The following is a 21330-nucleotide window of genomic DNA, read 5'->3' as shown; positions in this document are numbered from 1 at the left end:
CAACAATCGTAGAGAAAATGAAAATTTTTTTTTTATCCCTTATATTTAAAGTAAACGGGTGAAAACTGATTTTGCCGAATGCCTTTTTTTTCATTTATAATGTTCCTTTCGATCACAGAGGTACAATAGAGTAAGCATTGGTAATTTTATTTAAAGAATTTTTTCAAGTCTTTGAATTAATTTTGTAGGAAAGGATCAGTTGAAATGACCAATCGATATGTTTTAACACATTTATTCGTTCTACGACGTTTCGTCATATATAACTATAATTATAGGAAAAGAAACAAAAAGTAGCTTGAACTCTCGCGCGCTCTCCGATATTACACTTTTTGACCGGTAGAGTGCACATGTTGGTCTTAAATTAATACATATCAGCTAATTGGTTTAGTAGAGAAATTTAAATGACTGTAGAATATTAAATAAGTTTTTTTTTTTTATTTGTAATATATATCAGTAACGTGGTAATCATTGATAGGAATTACTAATTTAGTTACATTTTGAGCTTTTATTTATTCTTACTATTTAACTAGATGACAACCGAGAATTGTAACATATGCATTGCTGCATTTCATTATTGTATTGTAACGAATTTTGGTATGACTATGTTTTAATTAATTATTCGAGGTACATTTATATACATTGTCATCATTATATTGTATTTATATATATCTGAGTGTTTAAATTTATCTGTCAAAATAGATACCTGAGATATAGCTATATTGAATATAGCTATATTGAAGTTATATTTGTATTTTGTCAGTAAGCTTCTTAATAAGAGCTTGATAGAAAAAAATTGCATTTTATTCAATAGAATATAAATTTCGAGACAATCTATATGTCTAAGATTTATATCATAGTATATTTTTATATTTGATAAAAAAAATTTCCCACTTTGCACTATGAAAAACATTCAATTATCATCCTTACTATTTATATTCTAAATTCATCATAACAATTCATCTACTGCAAAAGTTCAGTCATAGGTAATGCGGAAATCCATGCAACGGCAGGGATTAAGAAAAGAAATTTTAACAAACTTAAACTAAATATAGGTGGTGTCAAATTGATTATACTTTGTCTTTTTATTTTAGCGACATCAGAATCTTGGTCCTGAGTATCAGACACGAAATGTCTACGGATTGATTTTTAATGAAATATAGGATATCAGTTATAAGTCGATGGAAGCTACTAAAATACACAATTCCGCATTTTAAAAAAGACATTAGTATAATAGTACGGTTCTTCTTTTTTTATAAAGAGCGTAATAATGAGTTATTAAATTGAGAACTAACTCAAGAATACCATTTCATTTGTCATCTATCACATTTATATTAATTGATTAATTTTTTCGATAGGTAAGAATTTCTTAAAAATTCGTTTCAAAAACGGATGAAAATTACTGCTCGTGTTGACGAAAATAAAATTAGTTTGGAATAGTTTAACAGATGCCAAACTATTTTCTGATCAACCTCGATAGCCATAAATTAATTAGAAATAATACCATAGAATGTGCTAAATGAGGCCAAAAAAAACATCTAGCCTCTTGTAGAGAATATAAATTAATTTCAGGAAACAATGTGGATGAATAATAATATGAGATTATGAGATAATTTAAAAACGAACGGTAGCTATCCTTTTAGATAATACAGCATAATAATTATAACTATTTAAAGATCTAAAACTATGAAAAGTCTAATTTGATATAATTATTTTTTTTCTAACGTTAAATTGTGACTATGGAAGTTTTTATCGCACATACGCATTAGACAATGGAAGCAGCTGAAAAAAACAAAATTCCTTGTCATTAAGTACGCATTAATTTTATTGTTAGTTTATCTATCAAATTTATCAAAATAATGATCCAATTAAAAAGACTGTGCCACCATTCTATAAGATAAAATGATAAATTAATGAAATAATAAATCAGAATTTATACTGAAAAAAATGTAATTTTTTTTTATCTATCTCATTGTGATATTTAATCATAAAGATTTTTTATTAATCAGGAATTTTTCGAAGGCGTATTAATAAACCAGAAATAATTCTTTCTATTTCTGTTTTGAATTGCAATAATGCAAGAAAATTGACCTATGTGTTTAGTCTGACATAACATTCGTAATATGATGTGATAACTGGTTAATAATAAATTCTAGGGTATCTCAAGTGTCTATTTTGACAGATAAATTTAAACAATCAGATATATATAAATACAATATAATGATGACAATGTATATAAATGTACCTCGAATAATTAATTAAAACATAGTCATACCAAAATTCGTTACAATACAATAATGAAATGCAGCAATGCATATGTTACAATTCTCGGTTGTCATCTAGTTAAATAGTAAGAATAAATAAAAGCTCAAAATGTAACTAAATTAGTAATTCCTATCAATGATTACCACGTTACTGATATATATTACAAATAAAAAAAAAAAACTTATTTAATATTCTACAGTCATTTGAATTTCTCTACTAAACCAATTAGCTGATATGTATTAATTTAAGACCAACATGTGCACTCTACTGGTCAAAAAGTGTAATATCGGAGAGCGCGCGAGAGTTCAAGCTACTTTTTGTTTCTTTTCCTATAATTATAGTTATATATGACGAAACGTCGTAGAACGAATAAATGTGTTAAAACATATCGATTGGTCATTTCAACTGATCCTTTCCTACAAAATTAATTCAAAGACTTGAAAAAATTCTTTAAATAAAATTACCAATGCTTACTCTATTGTACCTCTGTGATCGAAAGGAACATTATAAATGAAAAAAAAGGTATTCGGCAAAATCAGTTTTCACCCGTTTACTTTAAATATAAGGGATAAAAAAAAAATTTTCATTTTCTCTACGATTGTTGTTTATGATTTTCTGAAAAAAATGAAAGAAACAATGTTTGAAAAGTTCAAGTTTTATATTTTTTATTAAGTTTTAATTTCTTTACTACTCTGAATCGTCTTAAAGATGAAAGGGTGCGTTTTAGATGAAAAATGCTAGCAATTAGGTTGGTCTTGAATTTCGTACTCTACTACTTTTGTTCTAAACATTTTTTGATATTATTTTGATATTTTCTAAATATAACCCAAAAATCGGATTTCGGGGTAGTTTTTAATTTTTTGTTTGATTGGCTGATAAAGTAGTAACTCACTCTTGATAACTAATCCATAAGTTATATTTATTAATGTTTCAATTGCATTAATAGTTTGATTTTTAATTCTCGTACTCATTTAATATGAAATGACTGCATATTATTGCATAACTGTTAAAGTCAAATATGTCTGATGTGTATTCTAGTGCGTCGTATGGTATATAATGTAAATTTATTATTCTATATAAAAGATTTTCAGCTGAAAATCATCAAATCAGCTATTCAAACGCTTTTATAATTTTTTTTATGCTTGGAAAATGTTGCTTGTGAGTTAGCTCATATGGGTAATTTCGACAGCAATGCATTCCAGTAAAAGCAGTATACGAAATAATTCTTGTTTGTTCTGTTATATTCTCAAAGCATCCTTTGCTATCAATCAATCTTCATTTAAAAATATCAGCGCAATTCATAACAAAATAAATAATATTTTTACTCTTATAAATGTCCAAATTCTGAATTTCGTTAAAAAAAAAATCTTTTAATCTATAAAATGGAGAACAATTAATTTTAATTTCGTCTTTACATCATATAATTCGATATATTCTTGACTTACAATTAAACGAATGATGTTATTATTTTTGAATATTTTTTTTCTACCGCTTCCATTCTCAAATACTAATTAAACTAATGCCTTTTTAATGTTGGGGAATTTTGTTTTTCTGTTGCTGTTATTGTCTGACGACTCATAAGTCACAAAAACTTTATCATAAGAGATACCTATACTTTATTATACCAACGGCATCTATAACGTAATTAAAAATATAATTTGATTAAATTAAAAATAATATTTGACACAGCAATATCATCTTCACCAAATTAAACGAATGAAAATTTATTATTTAGTTAATTAAACAAAAAATACCAGATGCGTCGTTAGCGCAAAAGAATATTTTAAATGCGACTATTATATAAGGCCATTCAGCATCCGAAATGAAAGTTAGATTTATTTCTGTAAACAAAGCAGCTGCAAAAGTAAAATTTCTTAAAAATTACTTTGATGTATATTTTTTGATTTGGGAAAACATGTAAACATAAATTAAACCTTAATTTCTAAGATTCTAAATGCATTTCACAGAAATTGAATATCACAACGCGTTCGAAAGTAATTTCAAAAAGATTTAGTAAGACTACGAAATTTCCAAATTTTAAAACGGTGTAATTTCTACATTACAATAATTATATTAAATTAATTTTAATTATAATTTGTTATCAAGCGTTGTTGTTATTCTGAAGCGTCAGCCAGCCTCGATTATTATTGTTTAAGGTATATGTTCTGTCCTCGTCGAGCCGCGTCAAATTTTATTTTGTAAATGATTATTATTGTTATTCTTTCGGCCGAAGAGTGACTTCATTTGCATTTAACGAGAACAAATTTCGACGAGCGCCTTGTCGTTGTTCGCCGTCGGGATTGAGAAATCATTATTATTTACTTAGATTTAAGGAATTTATTCATTATTTTGTTTATACCCGGGAGAAAGCGACACGTGTTCATCTCTTGGGCTACTGTCAATGAGTCATAAGAACGTCATAATTATATTTAAATTTTATATTGCTTATTTGACCTTTATGTAATTTCTTATTTCTTTTCGATGTCCTTTGCGATCACATACTGCTATTCTTCTGCCTTACCCTGTCCTATAACTAAATTTATTACAGCTTGCTATTTTCTTATTTCTTTTCACGTGTCGATTGATTTTCGCGTCGCCGTCAATTACATCGAGGGTTTTCCGACTCGGGAGCGTCGGTCGCGGAAGGAGATCACTGATTGATGATTAACTGATTCGGCTTCTTGGAAATTATAGTTTTTGGATTTTTCGGCAATTTTAAGCAAACAGTGTTAAAATAAAGTTCTTAGTTTATTTTTGCTACAAAATTGCATTTAATTTAAAGTATTATTCCAGCTATACCAAAACCAAACCAGATCCTTGATCTCCCGCTGTATTAGACATTTTTCACTAGCCTATGTGCGTACGCTCCCACACATACGTTCCCATGTACAATGCTATTTTTTTGATTTATTATTTCTATTTTATTTAATAGTTATTAACTTTAATATTAAATAATTTCTTTTATAATCAATAGAGCATTTGGTTTTTTATTTTTCAACTTATTTTATTTAAAGTCTAGTTATTTGTTAGCTTACAATTCTTATGCTCGATTTGTATATTTGTTAAAAAAAATATATAATAATAACAAACAAAAGAACGAAAATGTGCTTGACATAACACAATAATTAATTATTTAATTTTATAAAATGGGGAAACAGTCCTTTTAATTTGATCATTAATTCTAAATTTGATAGATAAACTAACAATAAAGCTTGGTTTCATAAGTTTTTCATTCTACTGGATAAACAAGTTTTTAATGTACATTGAAACAGACTTTTATTTATCTATTTGGGGTGAAAAATTTTTTATGAATAAAAGATTTTGATATTTTACCGCCGAATAAACTTTGATGTTCAAGTTATTGTAATATAGATAAAACCATAATTTTTCTGTCCTTCTACAATTATGCGACTTGACAAGCATACGGTTATAGTTATGAATGTAGAAACTAATGTTTCTATAAATAAATAATTAAATATTCCAGTTAAATGACTTAGCTCATTGTCAAAATGCAGCGCGTGTATGAAGAAAATAATTATCTATTTCATTTTCGTTATTCTAATCAGTGTATAAAAGTATGATGGCTAACAACTATTGTTTGCAAGATGTATTGGTATATATTTTTCTGTATATACACTAGATAGAAAACGATACTTATCAACCATGTCAAGAAAGTGATGATTGCAAATAATTAAAAAACATCAGACAACATCAATGGCAGATTTTTTTTCATAATTAAATAAAATTTCCATCCGTGATAGTAAATAAGTTGCTTTTATTCAGTTTTAGAGCTTGGTTCCATAAGTTTTTTATTCTACTGGATAAACAAGTCTTTAATGTACATTGAAATGTACTATTTTTTTTCCTATTTGGGGTGGAAAATTTTTAATGAATAAAAGTTTTAAAAATTTTACCGCCGAATACACATTGATATTCAAGTTTTTGATCGAAGGAACTAATTATTAAAACTAAAAAAACAACGTCGATTGCCGCTCAATTAGTCGAAATTGGTTGATTCATTCAAAAGTAATTGCAATTTAAAAATTAAAATAATAGTGTTTTACTTAACTTATCTTACACTTTTGAGCTCGAAGAACTCAAAAGCATAAAACAGCTAACGTCATATGGAATTAGCGGGAAGTTGCAGGGATGGCCTTTAGGGTCTCAACCGTTTTCCTAATTTTTTCTTAATTCAAGTCAAGATAGTCTTGTGTTTGAATAAATTATCAAATATATATTGATGCTGTTTCTCAGGAAATTAAAAATTTTAAAGAAAAAAAAAAGTAGTTTTAACGAATTTCCTACCTCGAAAAAATTCATTGCTCGAGAATGGAATTTTTTTTTTATCAGTGCACAATAATAATTAAGTTTTTTATAATAATGATAAAAATATAACAAAGAGACTCATTATCGCAATACTTTAATGGTCAGTTTTTGATGGTATAATTGGTTGGGAATTCGGAATGATTCGATTATCAATTTTCCTTTGTTCTATTGTTCCTGATAGATTATTTTTTACCACTACTATTCACCCTATTTATGTAGATTGTTCTTATTGATAAGTTTCAAGAGAGTGGGAGATTGTAAAACAGTGTTAAGCTCAAGTTAACGTTGAAGACAACTGTATATAAACCAAATTTTATTCTCAGTAAAAACAAAAATCTTTTTTGTGTATAAGAATAAGCAACTGCTTTAAAAATTTGATAGAATGTTAGCTCATCACCTTGTAATATTTGTCTGCATTCAACTTCTGTTGTCCAGTGTCAGCGCAGTAAGTCAATAATTCTCAACGTTTCACGATCAGGTGATAATCGATCATGTTTCAAATAGTATTAAAAATTATTTTTTCAGATATCTTTCACAGAGATCGATAACGCTGGAGCCGACTGTGAGGACATTTATATTAAATCATCTGATAAAGAACAAGGCGAGGTCGATTATTTTGTTTGTGTGTTTCGCAAATTGAAAGCGGTAAGGATTGAATTATAATAACTCTCAAAGATGTTCACATTACACGAAATATTTTTTAAGTAAGCTATGATATTGTGTCATGATTTTTCAACAGTTTAACAGCGATAATTCTTTGAACGTGGAAGTAATTAAAAATGTACTGACAATAATTGGGCAATATTCTCCGCCAGGATTCAGCAAAAGTCGTTTTGAAGCGGTATTTAACGCAATAGGAAGTTGTAGTTCGACAGCAAGTAAGTGCAATACTTCCTAAATAACTTGAAACTCTCAATTTTATTGATTAAAAATTACTAATTAAATCAGTTTTTTAATTTTCTCAATCCAATTGTCGTTTGAATATTTTCAATAGGTAACACTGTAGAGGAAAGTGTGAAGACATACTTTCAATGTGTAAAAAAGCTTACATGAATATTCAGGTATTAATTACTAATTTAACAATGGTCGATAAAAACATTGCCATTACTCATAAATATAAATTTTTTAGATATATCCTTAAAAACTTGACGATGAAGTTATGTTCTTCAATGTTGAAACATGTCGATGTAAAACTTTAAAGTAATAAAGAGATTTCACTTATAAACAATTTCGACTATTTTAAAAAAAAAATTTTTGGTTGGGGCAACATGAGACACGTTGAGGCAACAAATCGCTATGTTGGCTCTGGGATAACAAATCTTTAGTTATTACAGTAACAAAAAAAATTAGGTTATAATAAGTAATTGATAGATTATACTAACAAATTTGTTTTGTTATTGTACCTTAAATTTTTAGTTAATTCGACTGAACAGTTTTGTTATATAAATATATAGAATTATATATAATCATACATGATTATATATGGAATTGTATATGAGGTTATATATAATCATATATAATTATATATGACTATATATGGAGCAATACACAGCCATGCAAGATTGTATATAGTCCCATATATAATTATATATAAGTATATATAATTATATATAATTAACAGACATAAAAATTTTTTCTTTGAAAAAAAATTTTTTTTTGGTAATCACAAAAAGTGTGAAATGATGCGTTTATACTTACGTTTGAATAATTCTGAAATACAAAATTTGTCACATTTCCTATGAGATGTTTTGGTCTGCTCTGCTACTACCTAATATAGTAAAATCATTATTTATTTTATTATTTGAATAAGTGTTATATTATATTAAAATCAATTTTTATATTCCATTTATGATAAACTCATATGATACATTATGTAGCGATCATAGAATCATTATCATCTAAGACAGTAGCACAGCGGACAGACACTTCAAGACGCACGGAGATCACCAAAGTTAAGCAGCATTGAGCAGGGTTAATAGTTGGATGGGTGACCGCTGGTGTTATAGCTATAAAATTATATCTAGATATTTTTTTTTGCATTTTAATTGGTTACACAGAATTTCGTAGGACCATATTAAATATTCTATTCATAAAATTAACCCAATAATTAATTAGATGTAATAAATATATAATTAAATATTGTTATATATAATTAGATATGATTATATTTGGCCATTTTTTATATATAATCATATATAACCAATTTATATATAAATATTTTTTATCGGGATTCAGATTATTTTAGTTTAATTTAGATTTGCCTTGCACGCAAATCTATTATTTATTATTCAATAAATTACAAAATAAAAAGTACCGACAATAATTTCGAAAAAGGAAAATTTTCGTAGTGTACTACAGTCTTGCTTTTTGATAAATGTCTTCTTGTTCCTTGGTTTTCGACTCCCCTGGTTGGGATGTTCGTACCTTTTGAGTGGGAGAGTCCCAGAGGGTAGTGAGGGTAGTTGCGTGCGCCTCTGCGACTTCTGTCTTCGGCAAGCATCCCTTCTCGAGTTGGCAAAAATGGGACTATGCTGCGATGACGTCACGGCGACTCGACATTCTCAAGGTGTAACCTCATGCTGACGATTGACGCTGGTTATGAGCGTCAAATTGGGTCACGTGGTTAATTTAGGCCGTGCTGTCACCTGGAAAAATTTTAGTAGCGTTAAATCGTAAAAAGCTAAATTCAAATTAGCTTTTTTTATTTGAAGGATTCAGCGGAACAGCGGAAATTTAAAATTTTTATAATCGAACTCGAAGGCAATCGATATTGAAAAAGTTAAGAATCTTGTTATCGTTTATTTTAAAAATAAATTTTTATTTAAACATTAGATTAAAGTTATTTACTTTTTTTTTTATAAAAATGGCACTATTTGAAGATTACGAAGATATAGAAGCGTTTTAAGATGTAAAGCTTAAATTATATAAAATCTAAAAGATAATATAGTAGTAGGAAATATTTTTACATTTTTTTTTGCAATAATAAAATAAAAATATGATTTGTTCTTATTTCTAGGAAATAGCACTTGTTTACGTTTGTGGTATATGTGAGGAGATTCGCAACAATTATTTAGATCATTGTTGTTTGAAAAAATATGAAAATCATCATATTGATGAGAATCATTATTGTTATCCTTTACTAGGTTAGTAACTTATCAATTTCTTAGATTATTAAATAAATAAATAGTATTGCAACTAACAAAATTCATCGTTTTGATGTATTTAATCTAAAGAGGATGGTATTACAATAATTCGGCGTGCTTCATTGGAAAATAGACGTGAGGGACTAATAAATGAAAAAAATTTATTCAGTAAATAAAGAAAACACTGCTGTCATTCGGATGTAATTTTCAATTTTTTCAGAATACGGAGAAATAGTTGGGAATATGGCCTCAAAAGCCATAGTCTCGCCGTAATTTGAATAAAGGAATGAATCCAAAATTTTTTTTGTGTATATTTTTTTCTACAATTTTGTACAATTAGTTGATTGCATAATAAAGTACTAATAATCCTTTTGCGCCTGATTGTTTTTCTTATTTCAGCTTCACGAATTATTTTTTGACACTGAAAATCCATAATTGATAATCATTTTCCCCTGTCATTGAAATTTTGATAAGTCACTAAAATTTGATGTAATTATTTATTTAATGTTTAACATTTATTGTTGTCATAAATTATTTTACTATTACCATGTGGTTTTATAAAAATTTGGTTAAAGATTACATATAGCTTCTAGGTACTGTTGTGAATCCGAAAGGATTGATCACAACGCTCTCTCTATATATTGAAATGAAATTTTAATGTTACCAACAATCAAAATTTCTTATTAAGCCTTTCAGCCTTGCGGATTCGCTTGAGACCTAATAAGTTTTCTTATAATTAATGAGACAATACCGTGTAGGAAATTCATCCGCTAAATTTCTTATAACACGACCTGCGGTAACGGAGAGTTTTTTGGCGTTGATAATTGTCTTTTGCGTAGAGACCCGCGAAAGAACTCAGACTCGGCCAATATAATCAACTTTATTTACTTACATAAATTCCAGTAATGTATTGGAAACCTTGGGTGGCCTCTTGGTCGCAAGTTCGAGGTGGCGGGTGATTATTATGTAATAATTATATTTATTTACACTGGTATATTCAATTAACAAGTATATTCAGATAAATCAAATAGAAAATATTAACAATAATTACTACACTGATTATAATAAATTTAGTTATGAACCAGTAATGCACTTAAAATAAATGAATCGACAGCTAGTGTCTAGATACAGAGAATCGGTAGTGAATACCTAGATATTACATGTTTTATAATATTGATATAAGGATAATTAGTACGTAAAGGATCGACAGCTAGTGTCTTGTTTGTCGGTAGTAAATACCTAGCAATCAAATAAATAATAGTTTAAAAAAACTAAAAACACGCTTTTTATAGAAAACCAAACTAAAAAATAGAAAATAAATTTTAATAAATTTAAATTAAGAATAGTGTTAAAAATTTCAATAAATATAAATTAATAATAGTGTAAATAAAAAAATGTATTTTATTTTAAAAAAAGCGTGGGGTGCTTTTTAAGATATTATCAAAATGATAATCACTCTACTCATATCTGTCAATTAAATATTTATAACTATTGACACCATGCACCCCACGCTTTTTTTAAAATAAAATACATTTGTTTATTTACACTTGTATTAATTTATATTTATTGAAATTTTTAACACTATTCTTAATTTAAATTTATTAAAATTTATTTTCTATTTTTTAGTTTGGTTTTCTATAAAAAGCGTGTTTTAGTTTTTAAACTATTATTTATTTTTACTTTTAGTTTGGTTTATTTATAAAAGCGTGATTTTTTAGTTTTTTTAAACTATTATTTGTTGATTATCAAAAATATTCAGGCGCGCAAATTACCCACGGAGAGTTACATACTGACAAACTGACATACAAGTGAAGCTAATATAAAGCGTGTAAAAAACCTACGGAGGAAAACACCTGGTTTCGAAATATAACTTCGGGATGGTCATCAGAGGATTCCGGGTTGATGCACGGGTTTATCTGTGCCATTCCCGATGAAAACCTACGGAGGAAAACACCTGGTTTCGAGATATAACTTCGGGATGGTCATCAGAGGATGACTAGGAAGGTCATCACCTGGGTTCTAGGTTGATAATAATCAAAATTTAAATAATATCATTATGGTAGTCTCTTTATGCGAAGGAGAGTTACATACTGACAAACTGACAAACTGACAAACTGACAAACTGACAAACTGACAAACTGACAAACTGACATACAAGTGAAGCTAATAAAAAGCGTGTAAAAAACTGTGCTGTATATACTATGACTGACGAGGTCGAAGTGCCGGTCGATGCTCCAGTGCGTCGGGTATTCGGTTTTTCCCCTACTTTCCCCTTACGGCGTCTAAATATCGACCGAGTTCGATTAGGATAGTACGATTTTCAAGAGAATGTCGCGCAGCTAATCAAGTGGACAATTTGCATTGTCTCAATATTAATATAGAATTACATATAAAAAAGATGGCTGCAATAAATGACAGCGAGAAAAACCCAGAAAGATTTAAAATATATATGTATTTTATTTGTAATAGTATCGGTAAGAAAAATAAGAATCTTTAAAAAATTATAAACCTTTCTATTTTAAATTCTATTGTTAAGTATGGGAAATTTTCTATCATAAATTTTAGGGTATAGACGAATTTATAATTACCGGAAATTCTCGAGGAAAAACTTTTATAAAAACTTTTAGTACTTGCCAGTTAGTTTAGACATGCTAAGAAAAAATTTCTTTGTTAAAATAAACCTACGTTAATTGTAATGGTCACTTAGGATAAGATGCCGAACGTTTTGGAAATACTCTTTACAATGCTGGGAAAACCTAGGGATGGTAAAATCGATTCCGATTCTACCCGAGAATCGATTCTGTGGTCAAAAAACTCGATTATTTAGACTCGATTTCCAGTTATCAGAATCGATTCTTAGTGATCGAGTCTATAATTTATTTTAATGCCGGAGTAATAACACTATAGCATCAATATATTAAATAAAAAATGGCCCATAGTAATTTTATATTTCATTATGAAAATATTTTAAATTTAGCGCTCTCTGTGCGTTCGCATTCAATCGGATTTCGTTCAATTCAAATATTTGAGAAAATTTTTATTTTCATTTGTATATGATTTTAATATGGTATTGAGATCTTGTCTGTATAGGTGAAATTTTGAAAAAAGAAATTAAGTCATCGAAAACTCTTGTGATTACCTGCGAAAATAATCTTACAGATCATCAACCATCTTCAGGTAGTAATGATCTGTGGGATTTTTTAGACGACGCTGTGCAACACAACATTCAAGTCGCTGACAGTGATGAAGCAGGCGGTCTGCCTATCGAACTTATGCAGTTTATTAATCGATCTACAGTAGACTGGAAAACTAATCCTAACCTGATTGTAACTTGGAAATCGCTCGAATCTGATTACCCTTATTTGTCGACTGTAGCTATAAAATACTTAAGTGTGGTTGCAACATCAACACCGTGTGAACGCTTATTTTCACACTCAGGGTTGATTGCAAATCAGCTCAGAAGTACATTATCACCCAATCATTTGAATATGTTGGTTATCTTAAAATCTATCTTACAAATTCGTGGTTATCATAATAATATTTAATTAACTATATGAGTAAAATACTAACTTTATTGTTTTCAAATGTTACTTTTTTAATAAAATGTAATAATATTTTTTAAATTTGAATTTTATTGTACCTTTTACCTTATTATGCTAGTTTGATTTTTTAAAATTAAAAAAATTTATGAAATTTTAATTGAAAAAAAAATTTTACTCAGAATCGATTATTTGAAAGAATCGATTCTTGAAATTGATTAATCGAATCTGAGAATCGAAATTTCTGAAAAAAGAATCGGAATCGAGAATCAATCCTTCAGCTTATGTTTCCATCCCTATTAGAGGCGTTTATTTTCAAATAGAAATAAAAACTATTAATATTAAATCAATTGTTGCGTAAGAATTAAAACCGGAATATTATTTATTTTTTCGTAAGGTAGATAATAATCATCAAGGATGAAATATAAGAAATTTATTTGTAACAGAGATAACTATAAGGCTGACTATATGATTAGTCAAAAAGATATTAGATCCTCAATGACATAGATTTTGTGCTACATAATGCGGATGGGGCACACGTAGTACAATTATATATATATATATGTCAGAAAAGCATTATTAGGGGCGTTAGCACAGTCCATTGGATTCGTTTATTCAATTATTTATTAATTTTGAATAATTAAAATATAACACTGATCTAAATTTTGAAATATAATGTACGCTAACTTGTATAAACAATATTACGATTAATTATCCAAATATAATTAATATACAAGGTAAAAGCGCTGGGGAATGAGACCGAGAACGAATCCGGGGTCAGCAGGATATATTCGATGTCTTTACTTGATCAATGCTCAACGAGAACTACTCGTCTCAGTACCCTAAGTACTTCTTCTCTCAAAAAATATTTCGACAGCCCTCATTGTCTGTCGATATCTTTAACTGTATACTTTTTACTTCTATCCTGTGACCTCGGCTACGTTTGGTGACCATTGTCATTCCGGACTCAAGCCCATTGCCATAACCATAAAAATTATAATCGGTTTAAGTTATAAATAATTATTAAATATTCTATGCTTTACAATTTTGCTTCAAACTAACAGACAAACTAAAATATTGGGAATTTCCCTATCTCTAGGAAAACCCAGCTCGATATTATCTCCGACATATATATATATATATAAAATATTATATACATTATAGGCGAATAATAATAAACAACCAAAATTTTTATCAAAGACAACCAACGATTAAATGTCTTACAATAAAACTCGAAGTTAATTGAATACTTAACCAAGAAAAAAATTATAACAAATTTTTTTTTTTATAGTATATTTTCTTTACAATGGTTAATTATCGAATTAAGAGTTATGGGAAATAGAATATACTACGACGACTAACATTACTTTAATTCCTGAACAAACAAAGTTTCGAATTCTGACTTACTTTTAAATGGGGCCCGGGAAATTCTTAAGGCCATAAAAATAAAATAGAAAAAAAAACATAATAGTAATTACGAAAAAAAAGAACGAAAATGTGCTTGACATAACACCATAATTATTTATTTAATTTTATAGAATGGTAACACAGTCTTTTTAATTGGATCATTAATTTGATAAATAGACTACTATTTAACGGAATGCGTACTTAACGATAAGGAATTTTGGTTTTTCCGCTGCTTCTATTGTCTAATGCTTATGTGCCATTGAGACTTTATCAATAGTCACACCTTATCGTTAGCAGCAATTAATTATATCAAATTCCATAATGTGATCATTGTTTTATAATTTTTATAGTATTAGATCTTTAAGTGGTTATAATCATTCTGCTGTAATATGTCAAAGAACAGCTACTGTTCGTTTTTATAATATTTATCATCTCATCATCTCATATTATTATTCATCCACATTTTTTCGTGAAATTAATTTATATTTTTCACAAGAGGTTAGATGTTTTTTTCGGTCTCATTTATCGAATTCTATGGTATTATTTCTAATTGATTTATGGCTATTGACGTTTATCAGAAAATTGTGTAGCATCTGCTATACTATTTCAAACTAATTTGATTCTCCTTAACACGAGCAGTTATTTTTATCCATTTTTGAAACGAATTTATAAGAAATTCCTACATATAGAAAAAACCTATCAAATAATATAAATGTTATAAATAACAAATAAAATGGTATTCTTGAGTGAGTTCTCAATTTAAAAAAAAACTATTACGTTCTTTATAAAAAAAGCAAATTATATAAAATCTTCATAAAAAATGAGCTTCCATCGATACATGATTTAATGTAATATATATTAACCGTACTATCATACTAATGTCTTTTTGTAAATACAGAATTGTGTATTTTAGTAGCTGCCATCGACTTATAACTGATATCCTATATTATATTAAAACCAATCGTTAGACATTTTATGAGTGATACTCAGGATATTTGTGCATACATATATAAACATTTGAACCAACTACATTTTCTGACTCAGCTCGACGAGCTGAGTAAGGGGTCATGGAAGTTGGGTTAATTTTTTGGCGATTTTTTGAAATTTTTGATAGTAACTTATTTTAGTTCCAGTCGACTTATACACTTCTGCGACCTTAGAAATTAAAGGTTATGAAATAAGCTACAAAATGTATCTAATAAAAGTTGATAAAATTATTGCATTCGAAAGTTTTACGAGAAGAAGCAAAAAAAATTAAATTTTTAGTAGCTTCTTTTTGAAATCTGAATCTACTCTTATTGCGAAACTAACCGACCAATTTGGCTCATCTTAGAACTTATCCTCGAAAATTATCGGTAGAATACGTGTTCCAAGTTTCATAAAGATCCGTTAAGAATTGTAAAAGTTAGATTAGAGACAAAGCCGATTATATCGTATATATTGATGCTTTGTTCTCAGAAAATTAAAAATTAAAAAAAAAAATTAGTTTTAACGAATTTCCTATGCCAACAAATTCATTACTCGAGAATGGAATTTTTTTCATTAGTGCACAATCATAACTAAGTTTTTTATTACAATAATAAAAATATAACAAGGAGACTCATTAACGCATTACTTTAATGGTCAGGTGCTGATGATATAATTGGTTGGAAATTTTAAATGATTCAATTATATATATATTTCTTTGTTCTTTGTTCCTGATAGATTATTTTTTAATACTACTATTCATTATATATATATATATATATATATATATATATATATATATATATATATATATATATATATATATATATATATACTAGCGGTTCCCGCCCGCTTCGCTGGGCGAATTGAAAAAGAAAGAAATTAAATTTTATGTTTTATTTTTATTTATTTTTTTCATATTTTCTATGTCTCAAATTTCTTTTCTACACCTCATGTGTTTAGTAAATGCAATGCTTTTAATCTGTTACATTTTCGCGATCCCGTAATAAGAACAATTCATCGGTTATGTGATAAAATATATGTAAAATTCTTAGTCCGTTGACTGAATAGCTATATGTAATGTTAAATTTTGGAAACGTTACAATGACTTTTTTGCCGCTGCCAAAGAGACGATTGTTGTAAGAAAATATCACTATTGAGTAAGAGAAATATTTAAATCCGTTGACCTTGGAGGCCATCCCGATATTCGTCTGTTTCTCTTGAGATTCTACCATATATATAGATTATACTAACCTTTATTAATTGAAGACCCTCTTCTTCATTCAACTAACCAACAAATACTAAACGTATCATAACCAATTAATACTAAACAAAACATAAACGAACAAATGACAGATATATTCTTTTTTGTTTTTAAACAAAAGATAGTAGAGAAAATCACATATTTACATAACCTATAAATAATTCTACCTTCTTTTGTTTTTCTTCAAAAGACAGTCGAATAAATTATAGAAGATTGTCATTTGTTTTAAATGAAATAACAGTTTTACATAGCCTATAAAAAATGAATGATCAAGTTGATATCATGAGCCTTTCTTCATAAAAAATAATTAATTTATTTATATTTTTAAAAATTAAAAATATCGTCTCGTGTCATAATTTTGTGGATGCGTGGGTGGATGCATAGAAGTGCGTAGGTGGATGCGTGCAAGTGCGTGGGTGGATGCGTGGGAGTGCGTGGGTGGATGCGGGGAAGTGCGTGGGTAGATACGTGGGTGAATGTGTGGGAGTGCGTGGGAGGCTGTGTGTTGAAACGCGTTTAGAAGCGTTTAAGTTTGCCTGTCTTTATGCGCTTGAATATCGCTGTTCATTTGTTTTATTAGCGGAAACAAATGACTATCCACATAAATTTGAAAAAAAATGGGAAAGGGTTGATGGAATTTAAAAAATGAATAACCTAAAACCTTCTACAATTAATTCCGCGTCGAATGGTCATGGTCTCATGCCGATCGGTCCAGTAGTTTTCAAGTTTACCGCGGTCGAAAAAAAAAAAGTTGCTTATATATATATAGATATATATATATACATATATATATATATATATATATATATATATATATATATATATATATAAGTAGCTACGATTATCAAACAATATTGATACGTAAAGTACATTTTTTCCTTAGGAGCACTTTTTGTCTGATAAAAATCCACCTCGAGAATACCAAGGCACACAATTCGAGTATATAAATACGGACAATTTTATTTTATTTCCATTCCAAATAATCGACTACCATTGTGAGTATTACTATAATATTTTTCTTACTTATCAATTCTCACTTATATGTAATGGACAATGAATTGCTATTTTTTTATTTCTACAGCTAAAATGAAGACTTTTAATCTTTATTTTCCCCTGACTTTTTTTATCGAAGTGATTTTGTTTTCGACTCAAGTCATCCAAGCTCATGAATTCAGTCAAGGATCAATAACCACATCGGTGGAAGGTAAGAAAATTTTTAATTTCCCGCTAAGAAAATTGAAAATTATCAATAATCGTGTGTGTGTGTGTGTGTGTGTGTGTGTGTGTGTGTGTGTGTGTGTGTGTGTGTGTGTGTGTGTGTGTGTGTGTGTGTGTGTGTGTGTGTGTGTGTGTGTGTGTGTGCGTGCGCGAGTGTGTGTGTGAGTGTATATGTGTGTTTGTGTGTATGGGTGTGTGCGTGTAAACCTCTCATAACATTTAAGCGTAAAATTTAAGCATAAAATTTACCAGAAATCATCGAAGCATGTTACCGGAACGAGAATTGCGAAGATCAGTTTGCTAATTGTGTCAATTATGAATGTCAATGCAAGAACAATTACGTCCGAAAGGGTAAAAAGTGCTACGGCAAAGTACACGCGCAATGTAACGATTCATCCCAGTGTCTAAGCACCCGTTTGCGGTGTGAAAACGGAACTTGCTCTGCCCCTGACGAAGAAAAAGTTGGGAATAATTTGTGCTTTGATAAATCTGGAGGTCAGTTATATAAAATAATTAGCATTAGGATAATGAATTTTTTTGATTTCAACGTGAAACAAAATTTTTTTCTTTAGTCGTGGTCTGCTATGGGCCGACAGTAACGACAGGGTGGTCAAACGGAATTTGCCGTCTACATGCAAATGACTTTACAGTAATGGGAAAACTAGAAAGAACCAGACCCGGACACATGGAATGCAGACCGATGTGGTCGAGTGATGTTGAATTGAGCAGCAAATACGACGTATGTAATATATGAAAATAATACTCGTTCAAAAAATTATTAATGTGACTAAATCAGGTCAATTATGACCAGGTCAGAAAATCAATGTCTAGAAATTAAAATTATTATCGAATTACAAGCGATTATTATCCGAATCATTTTTTACGAGTAATCTATTAATAGACTACTTGAACGATAATTTTCAGCTCCTTCAGCCCAATGAGAACATCAAATGGAAAACCCGTGACTTTACACTGGATAAAGCTGTATATGGTGGATCCGACGAGATAAACAGACCTACCCTACTTTGCCAGACTGAATACAACCACATGAATTTCGTTGGAAGACTATCAGTTCCGGATTTCGATGAGTGTCAATTCCTTTTCTATGGGACTGTAGCGCGATCCAAAGTCTTCGATGTCTTGGTCTATGATATATAAATTCTCTAGAAGATATCATTGAAAATTAAGGAGTTAATAAATACTTTTAAAACAGAATGATTATTTTTCTAAATTTAATTTTAAACATTCAAATTAGCTTTATATCAAGTGCATATTATCTGTAATAAATCTTCTAAACTACTATTTTGCTTCTGTAAAATAAACTAACTTAAAATTACAAAATTATTTTAATTTGCCGGAACAGGATGATGAAGAAATAAAAACACCAATTAAGGAATATTGTCATTTACTAAAACAATTATCACAGTACAGAGAGTTTGAACCGTACCGTCGTCTTGAAAGTCACTGGAGCTGTTGGATAGATCTCCAACGTGAAATTCGTAGTCTTCGAGGATTTGTGTCTCCATTAATTAAATTAATTAATTAATTAATTAATTAATTAATTTAATTAACAATTTATATGTTAACTGTAGGTTTTTTGCAGATAATACCAAAATTTATTTTGCGAGTGACAACTTAGAGGAAATTGAAAATACTCTTAAGATGAGGTTATCATTATTATATAAATTGTTATTAAAGAATCAAATGAAGATCAATATTAAAAAATACAGTTTTTATGATAATTCATGATAAGAGAAATAATTATGTTAAAGGACGTTGCAATATAAAACTCAATGGTTGTAAAATATCTGAAGTTGAAAAAACTAAATATCTAGGTATTAATAGATGAAAACTTGTCCTTTAAGGATAATGCTAATGAAACTATTAAGAAAATGCCTAGAAAATTAAATATAATGTATCGTCTGGGAAATTCTATACGTAGTGATTATAAAAACCTAATCTATAAAACTTAAATAGCTCCTTATATTGACTATTGTAGCAGTGTGATGATTAACTATTCATTAGGTGACTTAGACAGGCTTCAAAAGGTTCAAAATAGGGCTATGCGATTGGTATTAGCCGTAAGTAAATATACTCTTGTGATAAATATGCTCGAAACATTGGGTTGAATTAGTATTAAACAAAGGATGGTATTTAACGTATGTATTTTGATGAATAGATATTATCGACGCTGTTCAGACTATAAAATGTGACACTAGTAAAAAAGTTTTAAAGATACGCGAGTCATCACTAATGAATTGATAACTTATCAGTGATTAGACAATGGAAGCAGCAAAAAAACAAAATTCCTCAATATTAAGTAGGCCTTAGTTTGACAACAAGTGAATTATCTATCAAATTAAATAACATTATAGAAAAACTAAAATCAATTAGTTTTTATTATAATTGAGGAATTTGGACATCTACTAAGATATAACTATTATTTTAACTTTTATCTATTATATTGATATTAATTAATAAAGGTTGACTGATATGCAGGGAATTTTTAAAATCGTATCTGATGGAGACCTTTCTTCTAGAAAATCAAATTCTTTACAAGGAAACCATTGATAATTGTCTAGTATCTTAAATCACTTCGTCAAAATCTCCGACCAAATCCTTAATCTTGAATCCTCGATCGACATTCCTGGACAAAAGATCAAAGATACAAAGAATTCATACGAGATCTTTCTCGTAGAAAATCAAATTCTCTACAAGAGAACCATTGATATTTTCCCTCAATTTTGAATCACTCTGTCAAAATCTCCAACTAAATACTTAATCTTGAATCTTACCCACATTTCAATCTCCTAAATGATTTGATCGACATTCTTAGCAAATGTATCAAAGATACAAAGAATTAATAAGAGAACTTTCTTGTAGAAAATTAATTTTTCTACAAGAAAACCATCGATATTTGCCCTTTATTTTAAATCACATCGTCAAAATCTCCAACTAAATACTTAATCTTGAATCTTAGATCGACATTCCTGGACAAAAGATCAAAAATACAAAGAATTCATAGGAGACCTTTCTTCTAGAAAATCAATTTCACTACACGAAAACTATCGATATTCCCCTCTATCATGAATCACTTCATCAAAATCTCCAACCAAATCCTTAAGCTTGATTCTCACACGCATTTCAATCTCCCAAATGATTCGATCGACATTCCTGGCGAAAGGATCAGAAATACAAAGAATTC

The 21330-nt window shown here is 28.8% G+C and overlaps 1 protein-coding gene across 1 annotated transcript; it reads left to right on the top strand.

Annotated features, from left to right (window-relative positions):
• The first annotated feature begins 6659 nt into the window (after positions 1 to 6659).
• Positions 6660 to 7825, top strand: LOC123262509. Its single transcript, XM_044724759.1, has 5 exons — positions 6660 to 7033; positions 7114 to 7233; positions 7328 to 7466; positions 7583 to 7649; positions 7718 to 7825. The coding sequence occupies exons 1-4, from the start codon at positions 6971 to 6973 to the stop codon at positions 7639 to 7641; spliced, it is 381 nt and encodes a 126-aa protein (XP_044580694.1). The 5' UTR covers positions 6660 to 6970; the 3' UTR covers positions 7642 to 7649; positions 7718 to 7825.
• Positions 7826 to 21330: the final 13505 nt, after the last annotated feature.

This window comes from Cotesia glomerata, linkage group LG4 (genome assembly GCF_020080835.1).
Source record: "Cotesia glomerata isolate CgM1 linkage group LG4, MPM_Cglom_v2.3, whole genome shotgun sequence".
Taxonomy (NCBI): Eukaryota; Metazoa; Arthropoda; class Insecta; order Hymenoptera; family Braconidae; genus Cotesia; species Cotesia glomerata.
The sequence above is the reverse complement of the archived record's forward strand: the minus strand, read 5'-3'. Positions and strand labels throughout refer to the sequence as shown.

What these genes read in the sequence shown, in the direction of transcription:
- LOC123262509 (XM_044724759.1), top strand. Translation starts at nt 6,971, where the DNA reads ATGTTAGCTCATCACCTTGTAATATTTGTCTGCATTCAACTTCTGTTG. An exon ending in TGTTTCGCAAATTGAAAGCG is followed by an intron (nt 7,234 to 7,327) that starts GTAAGGATTGAA and finishes ATTTTTCAACAG; the next exon opens with TTTAACAGCGATAATTCTTT. An exon ending in AAGTTGTAGTTCGACAGCAA is followed by an intron (nt 7,467 to 7,582) that starts GTAAGTGCAATA and finishes TATTTTCAATAG; the next exon opens with GTAACACTGTAGAGGAAAGT.